General features: G+C 40.7%; 1 protein-coding gene across 1 annotated transcript in view; it reads left to right on the top strand.

The window, feature by feature from the left end:
- The window catches only part of PDE5A (phosphodiesterase 5A), a 216,728-nt gene that overhangs the window by 91,818 nt on the left and 105,574 nt on the right, over window positions 1-19,336 (top strand). The window contains exon 4 of the mRNA XM_089684312.1: window positions 17,716-17,787. Within this exon, the coding sequence (XP_089540438.1) occupies window positions 17,716-17,787 (72 nt within the window). The remainder of the gene's footprint in view (window positions 1-17,715; window positions 17,788-19,336) is intronic.

The following is a 19,336-nucleotide window of genomic DNA, read 5'->3' as shown; positions in this document are numbered from 1 at the left end:
ATAAATACCAGAAGCAAACTGTGTATTTGTGGCCATTGTCACTAAAAAAGAAATTGAGGGGAAAATAAAAATGTTAGAATTGTCCCCAGAACAAGGAGAAACCTTCTAATGAGGATACCTTTTCCAGGGACAACTGTCTTAAGAGGGCATTTGCCTCATTTTGGTAACTTCCTGTTGTGTCTCTGGGTCAGGTAATGGAAGTTTCCCGAATGGTACACAGACAGCAAAACAACATTTTGGTAGGGTTTTTAATCCTTCCCTACTCTGTCCACAGCTACTTTGGCTGTAGATAAACTTTATAATCTATATACTATCATAAAGTTAATTGCAGCATTGTCTGTCAGTGTGACTGACAGTTTATACAAAAATGAATCAGTCTTAAAGTAGAAATCCAGTCTAAACCTATCTAAGTCTATACCTGCTCCTAGTCCCATTCTAAGCCCTATATTAACTAGCTTGTAAAGGAAAAATGTGTCTGCATTATTACCTATTCTAAGGGCGAGTCGGTCCAGTCACGTGTTCTCTCCAGCCACTGGCTTCAGGGGAGAGGAGAAAGCAAAGACAACAGCTGCATTGCCTGGGCGGTGATGCTACCCATAGACTTACTATGGGGCTTCTGCTGTCTGCTTTTCCTCCACACCCCTGAATCCTGCCCTGGGAGCTGATCATATGACTGGACCAGTATAGGTAAGTATACAAATCTTTACTTTACAGGCTAGTTAGTATAGGACTTAGAATGTGGGTGTAATACCATGACACATGGAAGAGAAGGAATGTCCTTGTTTTGAGGAAAGAACATTAAAGCTATTTAAGAAGGAAATTCCTTTGAAGCTGATCTCCAGGAAAAAAATACCTTTACCCTTGCAGTGGGCCCCCTCCCCACTGCAATGGTTAACTGTTCATTTTTCCTAGGGGATAAGGAATACTTTGATTGCTTACCTTATTCTCCACTCCCCCAGCAGCCAGTACTTTTCTCCACTGTTTGATGATCCTGGGTTGTGAGTGGACCCTTAGCATCTAATGCACGACTACTGGTTCTGCATTGTACAATGTAACATCAGAAAGCTGCAGTTGGTTGGGCATGAAGATAAGGGAAGATGCATCAGGGGACTAGTTGCACAAAGAGGAAGAAGCCTATAGAAGCAAGGACGTTTATCAACATTATTCATCATTCCCTTGGCAATACGAGCAGGGTAAAGTTTATTCCTTGGAGTTCAGCTTTTAACTAAGAACAATAATTCTGTTTGATACAGGATAATGGACTCTGTGTTGATCTTTAATGTTTTTAAGGAATGATCAGATAAATATATGACTATTCTCACTCCTACAACCCTATTCCTTAGCCCACTGTTCTGTATTATGGCTCATTCCTATGTATGCATTTTCATTGTTTCCTAAAGGTGCCTGCAGGCATTACAGAATGTTTGCCAGTGAATGTAAAACGTGCATGTTTGTAGAAAGATCTTTTGATAGAGAAATTGTTCAGCAGCCAGGTCATTCATCCACAGCCAGTCATCATCTAGTGTTTGTAGGCCGCTTCAATTTTCACTGATTATTATCTAAATTGTAAAATGTGTTTTTAATTTCTTATGAACGTTTGCATATCAGAAATGCTGTGATTCAGTAAAGAGAAAGTATGTTTCATATGTTTGTCATGAAAACTGAAATGTTAGTAAAAAAAACCCAAAGAATTATCACTTACACATCACTTAGCACAAAGTCAAAGTAATTGTTTTAAGTTTTAGAGGAGGGAGCAGGAATGAGCTCAGACCAGTTCAGATCTTCTTCCAAGCCTACCTGAGCTATTCCACTAGGCAGCTGCTGCTGCACAAAGGCAAGCAATCATAAGAGGTCGAAGCATTCCCCACCTGCAGCTATGCCTATACTAGGGGCATGCCTGCAAGCAGTGTGGAGTGGGAATGCCTGGGCCGCTTAAGATTGGCTTTGTGAAGTGGCAGCTTCCTGGCGGGATAGGTCACGTGGGTTCAGACTAATATTTGAACATACTCGGGTTCATCCCTAGTAGGGAGCTAATGAAACCCATGTAATTTTTTTTTACTTCATGGGTCCTTTTGTGTAGATTTTCTTTCACTTCCTGTCTCAAGACAAAGCTGAAAGTAAGGAGATTTCTCCCCAAAGGAAATCCTCTCTTTTAAGCTCTATGCTCACAAATGTTTACAAATTCTTGAGCGGTGCACCCAGGGAAATATGCTGTACATGCATGCACAGGAAAATTCCAATGCAGAAGACACTGTCATTTACAAGCAGCCATCTGCATACAGCCATTCACCTATATGGGCAATTATATGTGGCATTGCTGCTCTCTCTGGGTGTAGGAAAGTTTTGTAAATTGTATGATGCATAACTGAAGAACTTATAAACGCTCATGTGCATGAGGCCACAGACATAGGTTCCCATTGGAGGATTTTCTCTCTTCTCCTGTTCCAGGGACAACAAAAAATTTCAGTTTCTGTCCTGGTGAGAGTAGTCATCAGGACAAACAGAAAGGGTGAATCTCTTTAATCCTCCACAGACATCAATAAAAACCTTACAGAGATTCAGATTTACTACTGAAACAAAATTGGACTTAGATACACGTTTTATATTGCACCAACACAGCTACATTCAGTACTGAAAGGTAATCTTGAAATGATGGTGTTGATGGTTTTCACTTGAATAGACAGTCAGGAAGCTGGCTGACTGACATTTGGTTTTCTGGATAGGCTGCAGGGAGACATGTTTATCTGGGGTCTTAAAACATGGCAGATATAACATCACTAGGGAAACCACCGTATCCAGTCAACACATTCATCCCCACCAGTTCCCATTTTGAAATAGTTTCAGGCCCATTCCTTTGTACACACTGGGGATAGTCAAAATATAATTATATAAAGCATGAGCCAAGATTAATGAGCACGTACTATGCTGTCTAAATCACTTTTGCACTGGAGCAAAACACTGATGTAAATTGTAAGATGTCCTGTTCAGGCTTTTTCAGTCTGGCTCTTTGCACAGCTGTCTTGCATGTTATCAGGCTATGTCTCCAAATACCGCTGACAGATACGAGGCACAAGCTTGACTAAACTAAACATCACAGACTACAGGAAGTATAGAAAGAATGCAACACCGCTGAAAATCTAAAATCTAACAGGATGTCCTTATGATTTTATGGGCACAAAATGAAACAACAACAGCAAGTCAAAATTTGTTTTGGAGAAAGGGACCAAGACAAAGTCCCAGCAGAAGGTTTTGACTTAACCATAAGGTTTTCATCAACATCACTGTAGTGTTCAGCTGACACATTTCTCTATTTGGGCTTTAATTCAAGAAACCAACTACTAAATTACAATCTGCTTTCTACTACTGTCAACTGCTTATCCTAAAAAAGGCAAAGGAAAACACTTTGCAAAAACATGGCCTGAACTGAGCTAACCCAATTGCTAATAGGGCTATGGGAAGCTGTTTGGTGTGGTATTGCGAATATTAAGGGATTGTTTACACCAGCAGCAGTCAAACACATTTTTTAGTGCACGGCAAATGCATATGAAACACTTACCCCCGGATGGGCCGCTAAGAATGTACACAGGTCTCCCACAGTAGTACAGAGGCTAACAGTCACACAAGCTCAGTCTCAAAGACACAGACCATGCAGGTTCTAGGGGATGTCTTTTTAGTATTTATTGCTGAAGAATTTCAAAAGGAGAGGAGTGTAGGGTCACAGGACACTCCAAACCATTCAGTAGCAACAAAAGGAGAACACATTTCTCTCTAATCTTCCAATAGCAGCTTTTCTGGATTTTGCCCACTGTACAGAGGCAGATACCAGGATCGTTCTACCCCCACTGCCCACCGCTGATGCAGGGAGAGAGAGGCAGAATGGCTCCTCATGTTCACGTTCATGTTGAGTTCTGCTTGGGCTGTGGACTGTATATGGGCAGAGCAGTGAGGCCCTAGTCAGCTCTGTTTTGTAGCAGGCCCCCTGGTAGAGTGTGTGGCATCGAATTGGGGGCTGCCTTCAAGCTTGGGTGGAAGGGGCACTCCTTTTTTTAATTCTTACAAAATAATAGACGGAATAGGTGAGTGGATCCAGCTGCTTGGCCTCTATCCACCAGCCTGATATGAGTCTGAGATTGATTCAGGAAGATCACCTTTAGTGAGAATGAGAAAATCTTCAATGATGAAATACATCTGTCTAGGGTAAAAAAAAGCATACACTTTATTCTTTGGAGCTGCTGCCATGTAAATTAAACCAAAGGTTTAAAAACTAACAATGGAAACCCGTTGCTCAAATTAGTTCTCTGCTAACACCACACACACCTTCCAGTAAGGTGCTCACCCAGTTTGCATGCTGCATAGAGATCAAGAAAATGTCCAGATGTCCTCACTCTTGAATGTTCCTCTTTATTGTAAATAAACAGTAAAATCCAAGGCAAAGATATATACAGTGGGGAAAGGGGGAGGGAGGTTGATGCATTTCACACTTTCAGCGCTCATTCATAACCTTTGTCACTGTCAGTGACTGGCTCTCTGCTGTGCCCTTCCAGTGCTCACTGGATCGCCGTGCTGGGTATGGGCAGCTCACTGAGAGGCTGAGCCAGCTGCCGGTCCAGGCATCTGGGTGGACCCCGACTGTAAACTCAGGAACTTTCCTGAGCCTGGACCAGCGGAAAACGGGCCACAGGAGTGAAGAAATGAACTGCACTGCTGTGATCCATAGGAAGAACATAGTCTAAATAGCTTTGGTTATACTTCTCCTTTAACTCAAAAAGTACCTTCTATTGCTCTCAGCCTCCTCCAAATTTCTGCTGTGATCTGACTTCATATTAGAGGGTGGCTATGTTATTCTCCATGGTCCCACTTTATGTAGGAATGTACAGGATCATTAAATAGTGGATGTGTATGGATTATTTTTTTGGGAGTAACAATATTTTGTGTCAATTTAATTGTGAAAACATTTCCTCTTTAGTTTATAATATAAAGTGTTCCACACTCCCAAAGACAGTGGTCATAAGTGGATCCAACAATGCTTGTGCACCTCCACCAAGTGAAATGCACCCTAACCTTAATAACTGACCCATGTACCATGTGTTCTTAGCTCAGAAATACGGCTTATCATGATCACCTGCCAGATGGAATCCTGCACCATACAGCCTAGACAGTTTGGATGGAAAACGGTGCCAGTCCCCTTTAAGACTTAGTGGTCCCGGGTGGAGGTTAGAACTCAAGAAAGGAAAAAGAAACGCAATAGTTTATTCAAATAAGATACTTAATATGCAAATGCACTTACAATTAAAAACAGTCTCAGACTCTCAAACAGCATGAATGGTTTAGCAGAGAATCTCACATATGGTCCTCCATTCGGACTGGAAATTACATCATGTCAGGAATGGACTTGCCAGTGGTGGTGGGACTCACCTGCCTTGTGGGCTGCAGTACCAGGGCTGGCCAGCAGGTGCTTACAGCAACCAGAGGCTCACTCCTGCAATGAGCCATCACCTGAAGCTGATTAGAACAGGTGTATTTAAGGAATGGCCAGGCCTGTGATCAGGGCCTTGGTGTATGTTTCCCATGGGGCCCTGTACCTGCATCCTGTCTGCTTTCTGCCTGATCTAGATTTTGCTTCGATCCCTGACTCTGCATGAACTCCGCCTGTCCTGACCTCGGCTATTCCTGACTACTCTTCTGCCTTCTCCTTGTGCCCTGCCTGCCCGTTTGCTACCGACCCGGCCTCCCCGACTACGCTTAGTATTGTTTCTATTGTTATCTGTTGGAGGTTTGGGTTGGTTTTTTTGCACTGTGTTGTTGTTTAGTCTTGCACTGCATCTATGTTTTGTTTAGTCTTAATAAATTGTCTTATTCACACTATACCTGAAGCCTGTGTTTCCCTGTGTCAGTCCACACATTTCTGGTCATACCCGGATCCCTAACACATCACCAGCCTCTGTTCTGATGTGTTGTGATTGGTTTGGCAGTGCAACACCTTTTTATTTTCTATGCATTTAGTTTATGTGGGAACATGGTGTTTGCAGTCCTTGATACTTATTGCTGTGAGTTGGCAGAGCATATAATTACTCATTATATTGGCTCTGGGTCATTTCTAAATTATGAGAAACCATCGTTCCTTATAAGTTCATCTTTAAAAAACACTCCGGGATAGGCAAAAATAAATCACCCACTAGTACACCTCCCTACACAAAACACTACACAGTTAATACATTTGTGAAATTCCTTAACATTGAAGGAAAAAGTCTAATAGAATTTTCAGGAAGTCTTCATTGTAATTCAAAAGATAACACAGCATCTGCTCTGCCAAGGTGGTGTAACAGCACATGTTACATCATATCTTCTCTCTCTCTGCAGTAAAAAGAAACAACAGTTCCCATCAACCACAGAGAATTGTAGTAATTGTGGGTGGGTACACTAGACCTGTACATATTGAATGTGTTTGAGAATCTTAGTCAGCTCAACACTGCAAGTGGGGCTGAATTACATCACTGCTTTCTGGAGAAAGAACTACAGAAGGGATGTGCCAAGACCAGTGGCTGGGGGAATAAGGGGTATAGCAACCACCAGTCTTACAAACAGGAAACTAAAGAGAATAAACAGTTTGATATAAAAATGAATAGGTTATTTCAGAGCAACTACTGAGTGAACCAGAAGATGAGGAACCAGAACAAGGACATGTAAAGAAGTGTTTACCCGGAGTTCAGTTTAAAAAAAAAAAAGCTGTATTTGGAAATTCTTCAAAAAATTGCCAACAAGACCAAATACAGTAACGATAAATTGGTTGATGTAATACAGCATTGTGGTAACACATTTACATTTTTTGTGCTACAGTATGGTAAAACAGATGTTTTCTGTACGTTCTCCATAAAAGTTTTAAAGGGTCATAAGGGAACAGGCTTAGAGCCTACTGAGAAAAATGTTGCAAAAATTAGGCTAATCAGATGTTAGACTATGGTGGGAAATGTGCATCATAACATTTGCTAAGGGAAATCACATACACATAATTTCATCCTAATGAGAGAGTTAAAGAAATGTTTATTATGTCGTCTTTTCCTACGCAGCTGTTACATGCCTTGTGTGGCTGTGCGAGTTCAGACCTGTGGGTGCGTGAGATTGATTTAATGAGCTGCTGAAACCTTGCAATAACAGGAAAACAAACTGTATTTGTTATTATTTAACCCTGTTATGCTTGGTTAAAGTGTATTTAAAGGCTAGATTTTTTTGTCCTCCTTAAGTTTTTCCTACCTTGATGTCTTTCTTGGCCTTCCACTTATGGCCTCTTTCACACGATTTGATTGAGTCCACCTGTCTGTTTTTTAGGACCTGATTGGAACCTCTATTCTCCTCTATGGAGCAACATGTGTAAAGTGGATCAGATTGGATGCCTACATCCAATCTGATCCGCTAAAAACAGACACATGGGGATCCGTTCCCTTTCCATCTAGCGCAAGGGTGTCAAACTCAATTTCATCTCGGGCCATTGCCCTCAAAGGGCCAGTTAGTATCTGTAAGACTATATAAATGTATCTACTCTTTTATTAAATAATTGCCTCTGTGTTTGATTATTACTGGTTTTAGTAATAACTTAAGTAATAATTAGTTCTGAAAGTAGAAATCTAGTAAAAATAATGGCAAGCATTACACCATTACCACCATCAGAAGTCAAGAGTTCCCAGCTTCCCTCACATCACTGTGCTGTTGTGCTGTTGCCGTGATGAAACTGAGAGTGGAGCTGGAAAGAAGAAAGTGCAGGGTCTAGAGGAAGACCAGAGGAAGACTGGAGTCAGCTGCTGGAGTCTGCTGAATGCTGAGGCCAGAGGAGGTGGAGACGAGGGGGTGCTGCGGCTGCACAGAGAGACGCAGGATCTGTAGGAGGAGTTTTTCCCTTCCCTTTACTGCTGAGACGGGTGGAAAGGGGCGGTAGAGTTAAGCCACAGCTACTCAGAGAAGTGCAGGAACTCTAGAAGGAGCTCTGTCCTCCTCACTACAGCTGACTGCTGAGACAAGGTGGGGCGGAGACGAGGGGGCCACCGCAACTGCAGATAGGTGCAAGGGCAACATGGAATGGCCAGACAGGCCACATTTGGCCCGCGGGCCTTGTATTTGACACATGTGGTCTAGTGGATCAGATCAGATTGCAGTCGGGTGTAAACGGACGGACGGTCCGTTTACATCCAACCACCCACAGAGGAGACCAGGTTGTATCTGTATCCATTCTGCATAAGTGGAGGAAACAGTGACCTGTTATTCTCCTGCTCAGTAGGGATCAGCAGACCAGTCCCCTGCTGAGAAAACAGATCTCAGGTGGAGTTCACCCTGTGTAAAAGGGGCTGCTCTGGTCAAATTTCTTAATAACAGGCCTCATCTTCACTTCCTCTCCCCTGGTGACACCCTCTCATTTTTAGGAGCATGATTGTCATTAGAGATGAGCGAAGAAATGAAAAATTCGATTCGGCTGATTCGGCGAATTCCAGTGTGAAATTCGATTCGATGCGAATTTCTCCGCTACGAAGATGACTTATTTAAAGGGTTTCTAGGCTTCAGAGAGCCTTTAAATTAGTGCAGAACACTGTACCTTTAATTTAAATGCCCTTGGAGATGAGGAAGGAGAAGGAGAAGGAGAAGGATGAGAAGAAGGAGAAGGATGAGAAGAAGGAGAAGGAGAAGGATGAGAAGAAGGAGAAGGATGAGAAGAAGGAGAAGGATGAGAAGAAGGAGAAGGAGAAGGATGAGAAGAAGGAGAAGGAGAAGGATGAGAAGAAGGAGAAGGAGAAGGATGAGAAGAAGGAGAAGGATGAGAAGAAGGAGAAGGATGAGAAGGAGAAGGATGAGAAGGAGAAGGATGAGAAGAAGAAGGCTGAGAATAAGGAGAAGGATGAGAAGAAGGAGAAGGAGAAGGATGAGAAGAAGGAGAAGGATGAGAAGAAGGAGAAGGAGAAGGATGAGAAGAAAGAGAAGGATGAGAAGGAGAAGGATGAGAAGAAGAAGGATGAGAAGAAGAAGGATGAGAAGAAGGAAAAGGATGAGAAGAAGAAGGATGAGAAGAAGGAGAAGGATGAGAAGAAGGAGAAGGAAGAGAAGAAGGAGAAGGAGAAGGATGAGAAGGAGAAGGATGAGAAGAAGGAGAAGGATGAGAAGAAGGAGAAGGATGAGAAGAAGGAGAAGGAGAAGGATGAGAAGAAGGAGAAGGATGAGAAGAAGAAGGATGAGAAGAAGGATGAGAAGGATGAGAAGAAGGAGAAGGATGAGAAGAAGGAGAATGATGAGAAGAAGGAGAAGAAGGAGAAGGATGAGAAGAAGGAGAAGGATGAGAAGAAGGAGAAGGATGAGAAGAAGGAGAAGGATGAGAAGAAGGAGAAGGAGAAGGATGAGAAGAAAAAGGATGAGGAGAAGGAGAAGGATGAGAAGAAGGAGAAGGATGAGAAGGAGAAGGAGAAGGATGAGAAGAAGGAGAAGGAGAAGGATGAGAAGAAGGAGAAGGATGAGAAGAAGGAGAAGGATGAGAAGGAGAAGGAGAAGGATGAGAAGGAGAAGGATGAGAAGAAGGAGAAGGAGAAGGATGAGAAGAAGGAGAAGGAGAAGGATGAGAAGAAGGAGAAGGATGAGAAGAAGGATGAGCAGAAGGAGAAGGATGAGAAGAAGGAGAAGGATGAGAAGAAGGAGAAGGATGAGAAGAAGGATGAGAAGAAGGATGAGAAGAAGGAGAAGGATGAGAAGAAGGACAGTTCTGTGACAGTTTCTGTCTATTTCTGACAGTTCTGGGACATTCACTCCATACAGCGGTTTCAACCGCTGTATGGAGGGAATGTCATAGAACTGTCAGAAATAGACTATTAATGACAGTTCTGGGACTGTCCTTCCATGCAGCGGTTGAAACATTGTATGTATTTGTTTCCATAAATGGATCCATTTATGGAAACAAATACATACAATGTTTCAACCGCTGCATGGAAGGACAGTCCCAGAACTGTCATTAATAGTCTATTTCTGACAGTTCCATGACATTCCCTCCATACAGCGGTTAAAACAGCTGTATGCAGTGAATGTCCCAGAACTGTCATAAATAGTCTATTTCTGATAGATCTGGGACATTCACTCCATACAGCTGTTTTAACCGCTGTATGGAGGGAATGTCATGGAACTGTCAGAAATAGACTATTAATGACAGTTCTGGGACTGTCCTTCCATGCAGCGGTTGAAACATTGTATGTATTTGTTTCCATAAATGGATCCATTTATGGAAACAAATACATACAATGTTTCAACCGCTGCATTGAAGGACAGTCCCAGAACTGTCATTAATAGTCTATTTCTGACAGTTCCATGACATTCCCTCCATACAGCGGTTAAAACAGCTGTATGCAGTGAATGTCCCAGAACTGTCATAAATAGTCTATTTCTGATAGATCTGGGACATTCACTCCATACAGCTGTTTTAACCGCTGTATGGAGGGAATGTCATGGAACTGTCAGAAATAGACTATTAATGACAGTTGTGGGACTGTCCTTCCATACAGCGGTTGAAACATTGTATGTATTTGTTTCCATAAATGGATCCATTTATGGAAACAAATACATACAATGTTTCAACAGCTGCATGGAAGGACAGTCCCAGAACTGTCATTAATAGTCTATTTCTGACAGTTCCATGACATTCCCTCCATACAGCGGTTAAAACAGCTGTATGCAGTGAATGTCCCAGAACTGTCATAAATAGTCTATTTCTGATAGATCTGGGACATTCACTCCATACAGCTGTTTTAACCGCTGTATGGAGGGAATGTCATGGAACTGTCAGAAATAGACTATTAATGACAGTTCTGGGACTGTCCTTCCATGCAGCGGTTGAAACATTGTATGTATTTGTTTCCATAAATGGATCCATTTATGGAAACAAATACATACAATGTTTCAACCGCTGCATTGAAGGACAGTCCCAGAACTGTCATTAATAGTCTATTTCTGACAGTTCCATGACATTCCCTCCATACAGCGGTTAAAACAGCTGTATGCAGTGAATGTCCCAGAACTGTCATAAATAGTCTATTTCTGATAGATCTGGGACATTCACTCCATACAGCTGTTTTAACCGCTGTATGGAGGGAATGTCATGGAACTGTCAGAAATAGACTATTAATGACAGTTCTGGGACTGTCCTTCCATGCAGCGGTTGAAACATTGTATGTATTTGTTTCCATAAATGGATCCATTTATGGAAACAAATACATACAATGTTTCAACCGCTGCATTGAAGGACAGTCCCAGAACTGTCATTAATAGTCTATTTCTGACAGTTCCATGACATTCCCTGTTTTAATGGATCCATTTATGGAAACAAATACATACAATGTTTCAACCGCTGCATGGAAGGACAGTCCCAGAACTGTCATTAATAGTCTATTTCTGACAGTTCCATGACATTCCCTCCATACAGCGGTTAAAACAGCTGTATGCAGTGAATGTCCCAGAACTGTCATAAATAGTCTATTTCTGATAGATCTGGGACATTCACTCCATACAGCTGTTTTAACCGCTGTATGGAGGGAATGTCATGGAACTGTCAGAAATAGACTATTAATGACAGTTGTGGGACTGTCCTTCCATACAGCGGTTGAAACATTGTATGTATTTGTTTCCATAAATGGATCCATTTATGGAAACAAATACATACAATGTTTCAACCGCTGCATTGAAGGACAGTCCCAGAACTGTCATTAATAGTCTATTTCTGACAGTTCCATGACATTCCCTCCATACAGCGGTTAAAACAGCTGTATGCAGTGAATGTCCCAGAACTGTCATAAATAGTCTATTTCTGACAGTTCTGGGACATTCACTCCATACAGCGGTTTCCGGCAAAAAGTGTATGTGCAGAGTTCCTCTATTCTGCAGATACACTTAGAGGAGCTCTGCAGATACACTTAGAGGAGCTCTGCACATACACTTTTTTCCGGTTTGGAATTATTCTTATTTTCATCCTACTTCTTCTTCTTCTTCTTCATCCTCATCCTCATCCTCTTCTTCTTCTGAGGATGAGGATGAAGAAGAAGAAGAAGAAGAAGAAGAAGTAGGATGAAAATAAGATTAATTCCAAGCCGGCAAAAAGTGTATGTGCAGAGCTCCTCTAAGTGTATCTGCAGAGCTCCTCTAAGTGTATCTGCAGAATAGAGGAACTCTGCACATACACTTTTTGCCGGCTTGGAATTATTCTTCTTTTCATCCTACTTCTTCTTCTTCTTCTTCTTCATCCTCATCCTCAGAAGAAGAGGATGAGGATGAGGATGAGGATGAGGAAGAAGAAGAAGAATGAAAAGAAGAATAATTCCAAGCCGGCAAAAAGTGTATGTGCAGAGTTCCTCTATTTCTGACAGTTCTCTCACAGCTTCTTCACATGTACAGCGGTTGAAATATCTGTATCCTAAATGGAAACTAATAGATACAAATTGTATCTATTAGTTTCCATTTAGGATACAGATGTTTCAACCGCTGTACATGTGAAGAAGCTGTGAGAGAACTGTCAGAAATAGAGGAACTCTGCACATACACTTTTTGCCGGCTTGGAATTATTCTTCTTTTCATCCTACTTCTTCTTCTTCTTCTTCTTCTTCTTCTTCATCCTCATCCTCATCCTCTTCTTCTGAGGATGAAGAAGAAGAAGAAGTAGGATGAAAAGAAGAATAATTCCAAGCCGGCAAAAAGTGTATGTGCAGAGTTCCTCTATTTCTGACAGTTCTCTCACAACTTCTTCACATGTACAGTGGTTGAAACATCTGTATCCTAAATGTAAACTAATAGATACAATGTTTCAACCGCTAAACATGTGTTCCTTCTGTCAGAGAACTGTCAGAAATAGCGGAGCTCACTGCAGGGACACTTTTGCCGGCTGATCGGGAAATGTTCGATTCGCGCACCCGAAGTAGGCAAAATTTCGGTTTCGACACGAATCGAATATTTCCTGAAATTCGACTCGAATTCCGGTTCGCCTAGTTCGATTCGCTCATCTCTAATTGTCATAGGTAACCCAAACCAAAAACTGAATAAAAAACAATGCAGCTTATCATAGGCAACAGTTCACCGACTCACTGTAGTTTGTTGGTTCAATCCATGTAACTCAAAAGCATCAAAGTACAAAATATTCAGGCTGAAAGGAACCCAGGACAGAAGGTTACTTCAAAGGATCAAGCAGCTTATACAAAAATACCTATAGTACCATAAATGTAGAGCAGTACAAAAACTTTCCACAAATTAAAAAGACAATGTTGTCACTGTCCCGGAAGTAGCTGCTCACACCAGACTCAATATCCAGTCTTGGGGGCATGTGTGGATGGTGAGTCTGGTGAGAGCAGTTGCTGTTAGGACCAGGGACAACATTGTAATTTTAATTTGTGGAAAGGTGGAGATGTATTACGTAATTTTTGTCCTGATTTACATATTTGGCATTATAGGTATTTTTTAATAAACTGCTTGATCCTTTGAAGTAACCTTCTGTCCTCGGTGCTAGTTATTGATATAAACATGTGGCACCCTGCTGCAAATTTCACAGGCTCAACATTAGTAAAACATTTCTAGGCATATTCTCCTTCTCAGTTCACCCCCCACCATTGCTAATTCTCCTGAGTGTGAACAATAAGAGGTGGGACAGCAAGATTGTCCTTCTGAAGTGACTAGGCCACTGTTCACATGTGCACACTTTTGCTGCGGCCCAATTCTTGCTGGAAACTGTAGTCTTGTCAGCTAAGTCACATGTCAGAATTTGAACATGCACATGCGGCTCCAGTGCTGGTTCTCAATACCTAAAGTTGAGGTTATAACATGCATGGGGCCCAGATGGAGAACTTCAGCAATCATAACTGAGAAGTGATTTTTATGAAAAAAGCTGAGAGATGAAACTGTTACCAGAATTTAGTTGTACTTTAAGGTGAACTCCAGACACACATACAAGGCAAGATTTAGCTACAAAATGTATTAATACATCATTCCCTTTCACACAGGCATTCCGTTAGTTTCATCAGTTCAGTCACTTTTTTCATTCAGTTACATCAGTTTTACATCAGTTTTTTTGTATCCAATACCAATGCAAAAATGGACCATTTGTCCATTTACTTCCTTTTTTCATTCATTCCATTTTTTTAACGGAACAAAAATAGGGCTTTGATCTGTTTAAAAAAACTGATGTTGACTGATGGGGATTTAAACAGATGATCATCTGTTTATCCATAGAGATGCATTGATGTCCGTTTGGTTCATCCGTCAACGGAACACATGTGAAAAGGGCCTATGTACTTGAACTACTACTCATGTCTATGTTGGTATCAGCCTCTAACCATGCCCTGGAAAGTAACACTCAGAGGAGCAGGAGGGGCAGCCGGTGTGCTGTACACAAATACGCTAAGAATAACTTGACAAGAGGAGAGATCGGTGCGAACAGAGTGATGAACTCATCTCTATGCTGCTGCTCCTTCACTTGACCAGTCCGCAGGCTTGGAGTAGAAATATTACACCACTGTAAGCCTAAAGCTGCCTAGAAATGGATTGAAGTTCGGCTGGCTCAGCAGGGAGTGAACAAATTTTAATACACCGATTGCTGTTCCTACTCCAGGCATCTATGGCCAGCCTTATTGTAAGCCTTACTGTAAGAGAGCAAGTTTTGTAATCCACCTGTGTGGAGAGTGTAGCATGGTGGGGCTTTGTAAATTTCATGACTGAATAAACCACAATGCAGATTTTTTTGCCAGGTAAAATAGCTCCCACATATCTATTTTATATGATCTCCTAGATTGTAAGCTCCAAGGAGCAGGGCCCTCCTATCCCTCTTGTATTGAACTGTATTGTTGTGGTATTGTCTCCCGTTATATTGTAAAGCACTGAGCAAACTGTTGGCACTATATAAATCCTGTATAATAATAATATATGATTATTTAGATGTTTGCCTGGAGCTCAGCTTTAAAACCCCGAAGACTTGCCTCCTGGATGTTCTACCAAAACTACAGCATTACCCTTTTAAAAATGTATTCACTTATTTTTTATCCTACAATAAAGCAGTCCATGATTCAAGCAAGGAGCTGTAAATGAAACGTGACGGCAACTGCATTCACTTACCTCAACTTTGCATGTAGTGTTACTGGTTTATAGCAAACATACTGCCTTAGAAGTAAAAGCATATATCCAACTGGGATGCAAATGGTTCAAATATCTTTTTTTTAGTTCTTACTGAACAAAATTGTGCTGCCACATAAATTGCACTCGGGGCTAAACTACATATATTGTTGTTCCAATGTTGTTGTGATACTAGATCCTGCCAGAATTATACCTATGTTGTGTTTGTAGAATTTAGAGCACTGGTTCTTACGCTGTAGCCTGTGCACTTGTGCACTGTCAGTGTGCTTCTTGCATGGGCTGGCTAGTCTGTGGCCATCAGTTTTAATACTTGTATATATCAGTCTAAGTGGGTGGCAGGCAGATGACATAAATAGACTGATTTTCCATAGTTGCCAATTCCTTGTTTAATTTTATCAGAGTATTAAAGATTAAGGCTGGATTAACAATGTCACATTGCGGTAATGTATGTGTCACTGCAAGGGGCACATTGGTGCACTGAGATTCCATTAATTCTTCCCAACATACCTGAGGTGCAGCACACTGCCATATGCAATAACACAATGCCATGCATTGATAAAAATGGTTCATACACATTTTTTGTGTGTTGTTTGAAAGATCTGCCTTCACGCAGTGTGTGTTAATACGTGTTTGTTAACACACTGCACAAATGAAAATGGGACCCAAATCTAACTGGTCACTGTAGTAAACAACTCTCTATTTTCTTTTGTCCAATATTTATACTGCTCACAGTGCCATTTTTTTTAAAGAGGGGTAGAGACCAAGTTAATGGTCATTGGGACTCTTTGAAATATGGGGAACATACAGTGAGATCGACAGGATTTAAAGTGGAAAAAGGATAAGAAATAATATAAAAATCAGGCATGTATTTTTTTCTAATTTGCAATTTTTAATTTTCTATATATATATTTACTGTATATGTAAAAACAGATGAGCAGATAGTGACAACAAGGGCATTGAAAGTGGCTGAGTGGGTACACACGATAAGCTTATTGTGGCTGATTAGTTTAAGCTGTATTGTATTTCTGTTGTAATAGAAAGATATAAAACCATTTAAAAGCTTAATAAGCTTTAAAAAATGAACCAAACCATAAGCCTAGGTTTACATTTGTGCGGGTGGTTGGCACTGTGGGACCACACCTGTTCCTGCAGGCAAAAACACGCTGCAGTTTAGAAGATACATATTCTTAATGGCACCCTCCCATCTTGGAAACTACAGCACTGGCTTTCTGCACTTGGGACTGCATTGCATTAGCAATTTCCATGTGGGTCATGTTTTCTGAAATGGTGCAGGGATCTTTTTCCTGCATATTCAGGAGGCACAGCAGCCCATTCCAATGAAAGGGCTGCTGTGCCCACTCAAAATGCGGCACACAGAGTCACACAAGTGTGAACCAAGGTTTATAGGTCCCCTTTAAACAGAATCACTACATCTATACAATATATGTACCGGTATATGGGATAATTACTAAATTACTTTTAACAATTAAAAAATGCAAAAATGTTAGGGACAATGCTAGGCAACAGTTGAAATCTAATGCTAAATATTACACTGCCCTTAGGTAGACATTCCTTTGAGCCTATTTTTATACATTTACATTTTTGTCAGATAAATGTCAGGCCAATTTTCATATTTCATCATTGATCCCATTTATTTGGCAATAACTGTGTTATTAATACAGCAAAGAAGTGGTACACATATTGTTTTGTTTTTTTTGTGGTGGGGGGGATAAACAATGTAGCACCATCTTCCACAGATTGCTTGGCTCAAATATGAAACATGATTAAAAAAATTTAAAGTATACCATTTTATTGACCAGTAATAATTTTAAAATTACTAGAGTTCATTTATGTACACAGTACAGTGTTATCTTGTGATTTAGTCAGTTTTTATGACACTACAAAGTGTGACAAAGGTATTTGTGCATATTTTTTAATTCTGTCCTTAAAAATGACTCAGAAAAAGGAAAGATATTTATTTTTGAATATTATTTTGCTTCAGTGATTCATCTGTATAAATTTAATACTGTTAATTAGGTGCACCTGAAAGGTAACTTTCTTATTAGCATCTATTAACGTTATAACAAGCACTGACACTGTAACAAGTGTTAAAGAGATCAGTGCCAAAATCACAGTGGCTTTGCTACACAGACTGGGACTCCAACTGTTAAGATTATAGTCAGTTTTAGCATTTGCACTCATGCATATATTCCAAACAGGGATGTAATCTGCAATGTACACAGTATATTTCAGGTCCTTAACTGGTTAATAGGAAATGTACATGTAGAAGTAGTAACTAGTTCATACATTATTTGATGTATTTAACCTTCCTTTCCTTTAACATAAGCTCCAAAAGCTGGGTTTCCAGTGTACACAATATGCCATGTGTTTGATGTTTAGGAAGATGTATTTCCTGTAGGAATAATACAGTGATCACAAAAGATGTTTGGTTTGAATTCATTTGCTATGTAAATTGTGTGGTCACTCATGTTTCCTTGGTTTTCTTTGTGTTGGTCATTCACTGATGTGCTGATGTGTATATTCATGTACTTGGAAACTCATTCATTGTTGCTTTGTTAATGATTTGCTTAGGTGGTTGGGGTGGCACAGGCAATCAATAAGAAATCTGGAAATAATGGCACATTTACCGAGCAAGATGAGAAGGTAATGTTTGTTACATTGTTATATTGTGTCTATATGCATTACTTATAAATGACAAATCATTTTGAATTTGTTACAAATAATAAAGAGCCCGGTCTGCCACATATAACACCAAAAAGAAAAACAAGAAAATGTTATACTCAAATGCACATTACATAAAAACAAAAATAACCAATGGCTATAATTATGCATCTATTAAAGGAAAAACATTGAAATAGTTAATATTATACTTAAAACAGCAGTGTTTTCTGTGATGCATTTTCCTTATAAAAAAATTGGATACCAGTATATTTCACAAAACTGAGTTACTTATGCTTACTATACACTACATAATTTTAAAGTGATTATAAACCCTTAATTTTTAATCAAAACAAAAAAAGAGGTTTATATTTACGTGCAATGGTATCGAACAGAGAGGCCACTTACCTCCTCTTCTGAGGTCCATCGCCAACGCTGTCCGCTTCTCCTCTTCTGTGTGTGCCTTTATAGCATAGTATTGCAACTAGCATTGGACACTTTTTTTTTATCTTAATGCAGAGAATGCTTTAAAGCGGAGCTCCAGCCAAAAAGGGAAGTTCCGCTTTAAGGACTGCTCCCTTACCCCCCATTAAGGATTGACACCTTTGGGGGGCGGGGGGGGAGCGGGTACCCGAATCCCATTTCCGGCCCGATCTCCTAGGTGATCGGAAACGGAAGGTGTCCTTCCTCCCTCCCTTCCTGTAGTCTTTTGGGACACGTGACAGGTCCCATAAGACTACAGGACCATTCATGAAGTGCAGCGCTACTCGCGCATGCGCAGTGAGTACCCGGCTGTGAGGCCGCAAGCTGTCACAGCCAGGTGCCCACACTGAAGATGCCGGCCTCCTGGAATCCAAGACGGCTGGTGAAACGGGCTGCGGGGGACACACCATGGGACCGAGGGACAGTTTAGTGGCTATTTTATGAAAGTCAGTAGCTACAGTTTTTGTAGCTGCTGACTTTTATTTTTTGACAGGTGAGAGGAACTCCACTTTAAGATAAAAAACTTTCAGCATTTACAACCATTTAAAAGTGCAATGCAGGCAAGCAGTGAAATTCATAGTTGAAATATATTATATGGCTGAAGGTTTGTGAACACCTGACCACTACATTAACATGATCTTGTTAGATACCCTGTGTCAAAACCATGATCATTGATATTGAGTTGGCACCCCTTTAAGGCTATAACAGCAGGCCTCTGGATAAAAGCTACTTAGGATAAAAGATAAATCTTTACTTCCCTTAGGATTTATCCTGAATGGTGGTAAGGGTGCCAGGTGCTGTCATTATAAGGGTTATTACTTTGTGCTTAGCTGAGTTGTAAGAAATCTTTGAAATTAAATTCAAATAAATCATAGCTTACACAAGAGGGCTGCGCCAGCTACTTCTACTCTTTTTACACGGAGGTGATTAATCCAGCCCACAGGGTACCCTGTACAATATCTCCCATCCCTCTATACCCCTACGCAGAGTGAATACTTCCTTCCCTCTATACATACACAATAAATTTTAATCCTAAACAGGGAGGAAAATA

Source organism: Staurois parvus, unplaced genomic scaffold (assembly GCF_062004578.1).
Source record: "Staurois parvus isolate SC_StPar_1 unplaced genomic scaffold, SC_StPar_1.0 ptg000344l, whole genome shotgun sequence".
Classification (NCBI taxonomy): Eukaryota; Metazoa; Chordata; class Amphibia; order Anura; family Ranidae; genus Staurois; species Staurois parvus.
Note: the sequence above shows the minus strand (reverse complement) of the source record. Positions and strands in the feature narration are given on the sequence as shown.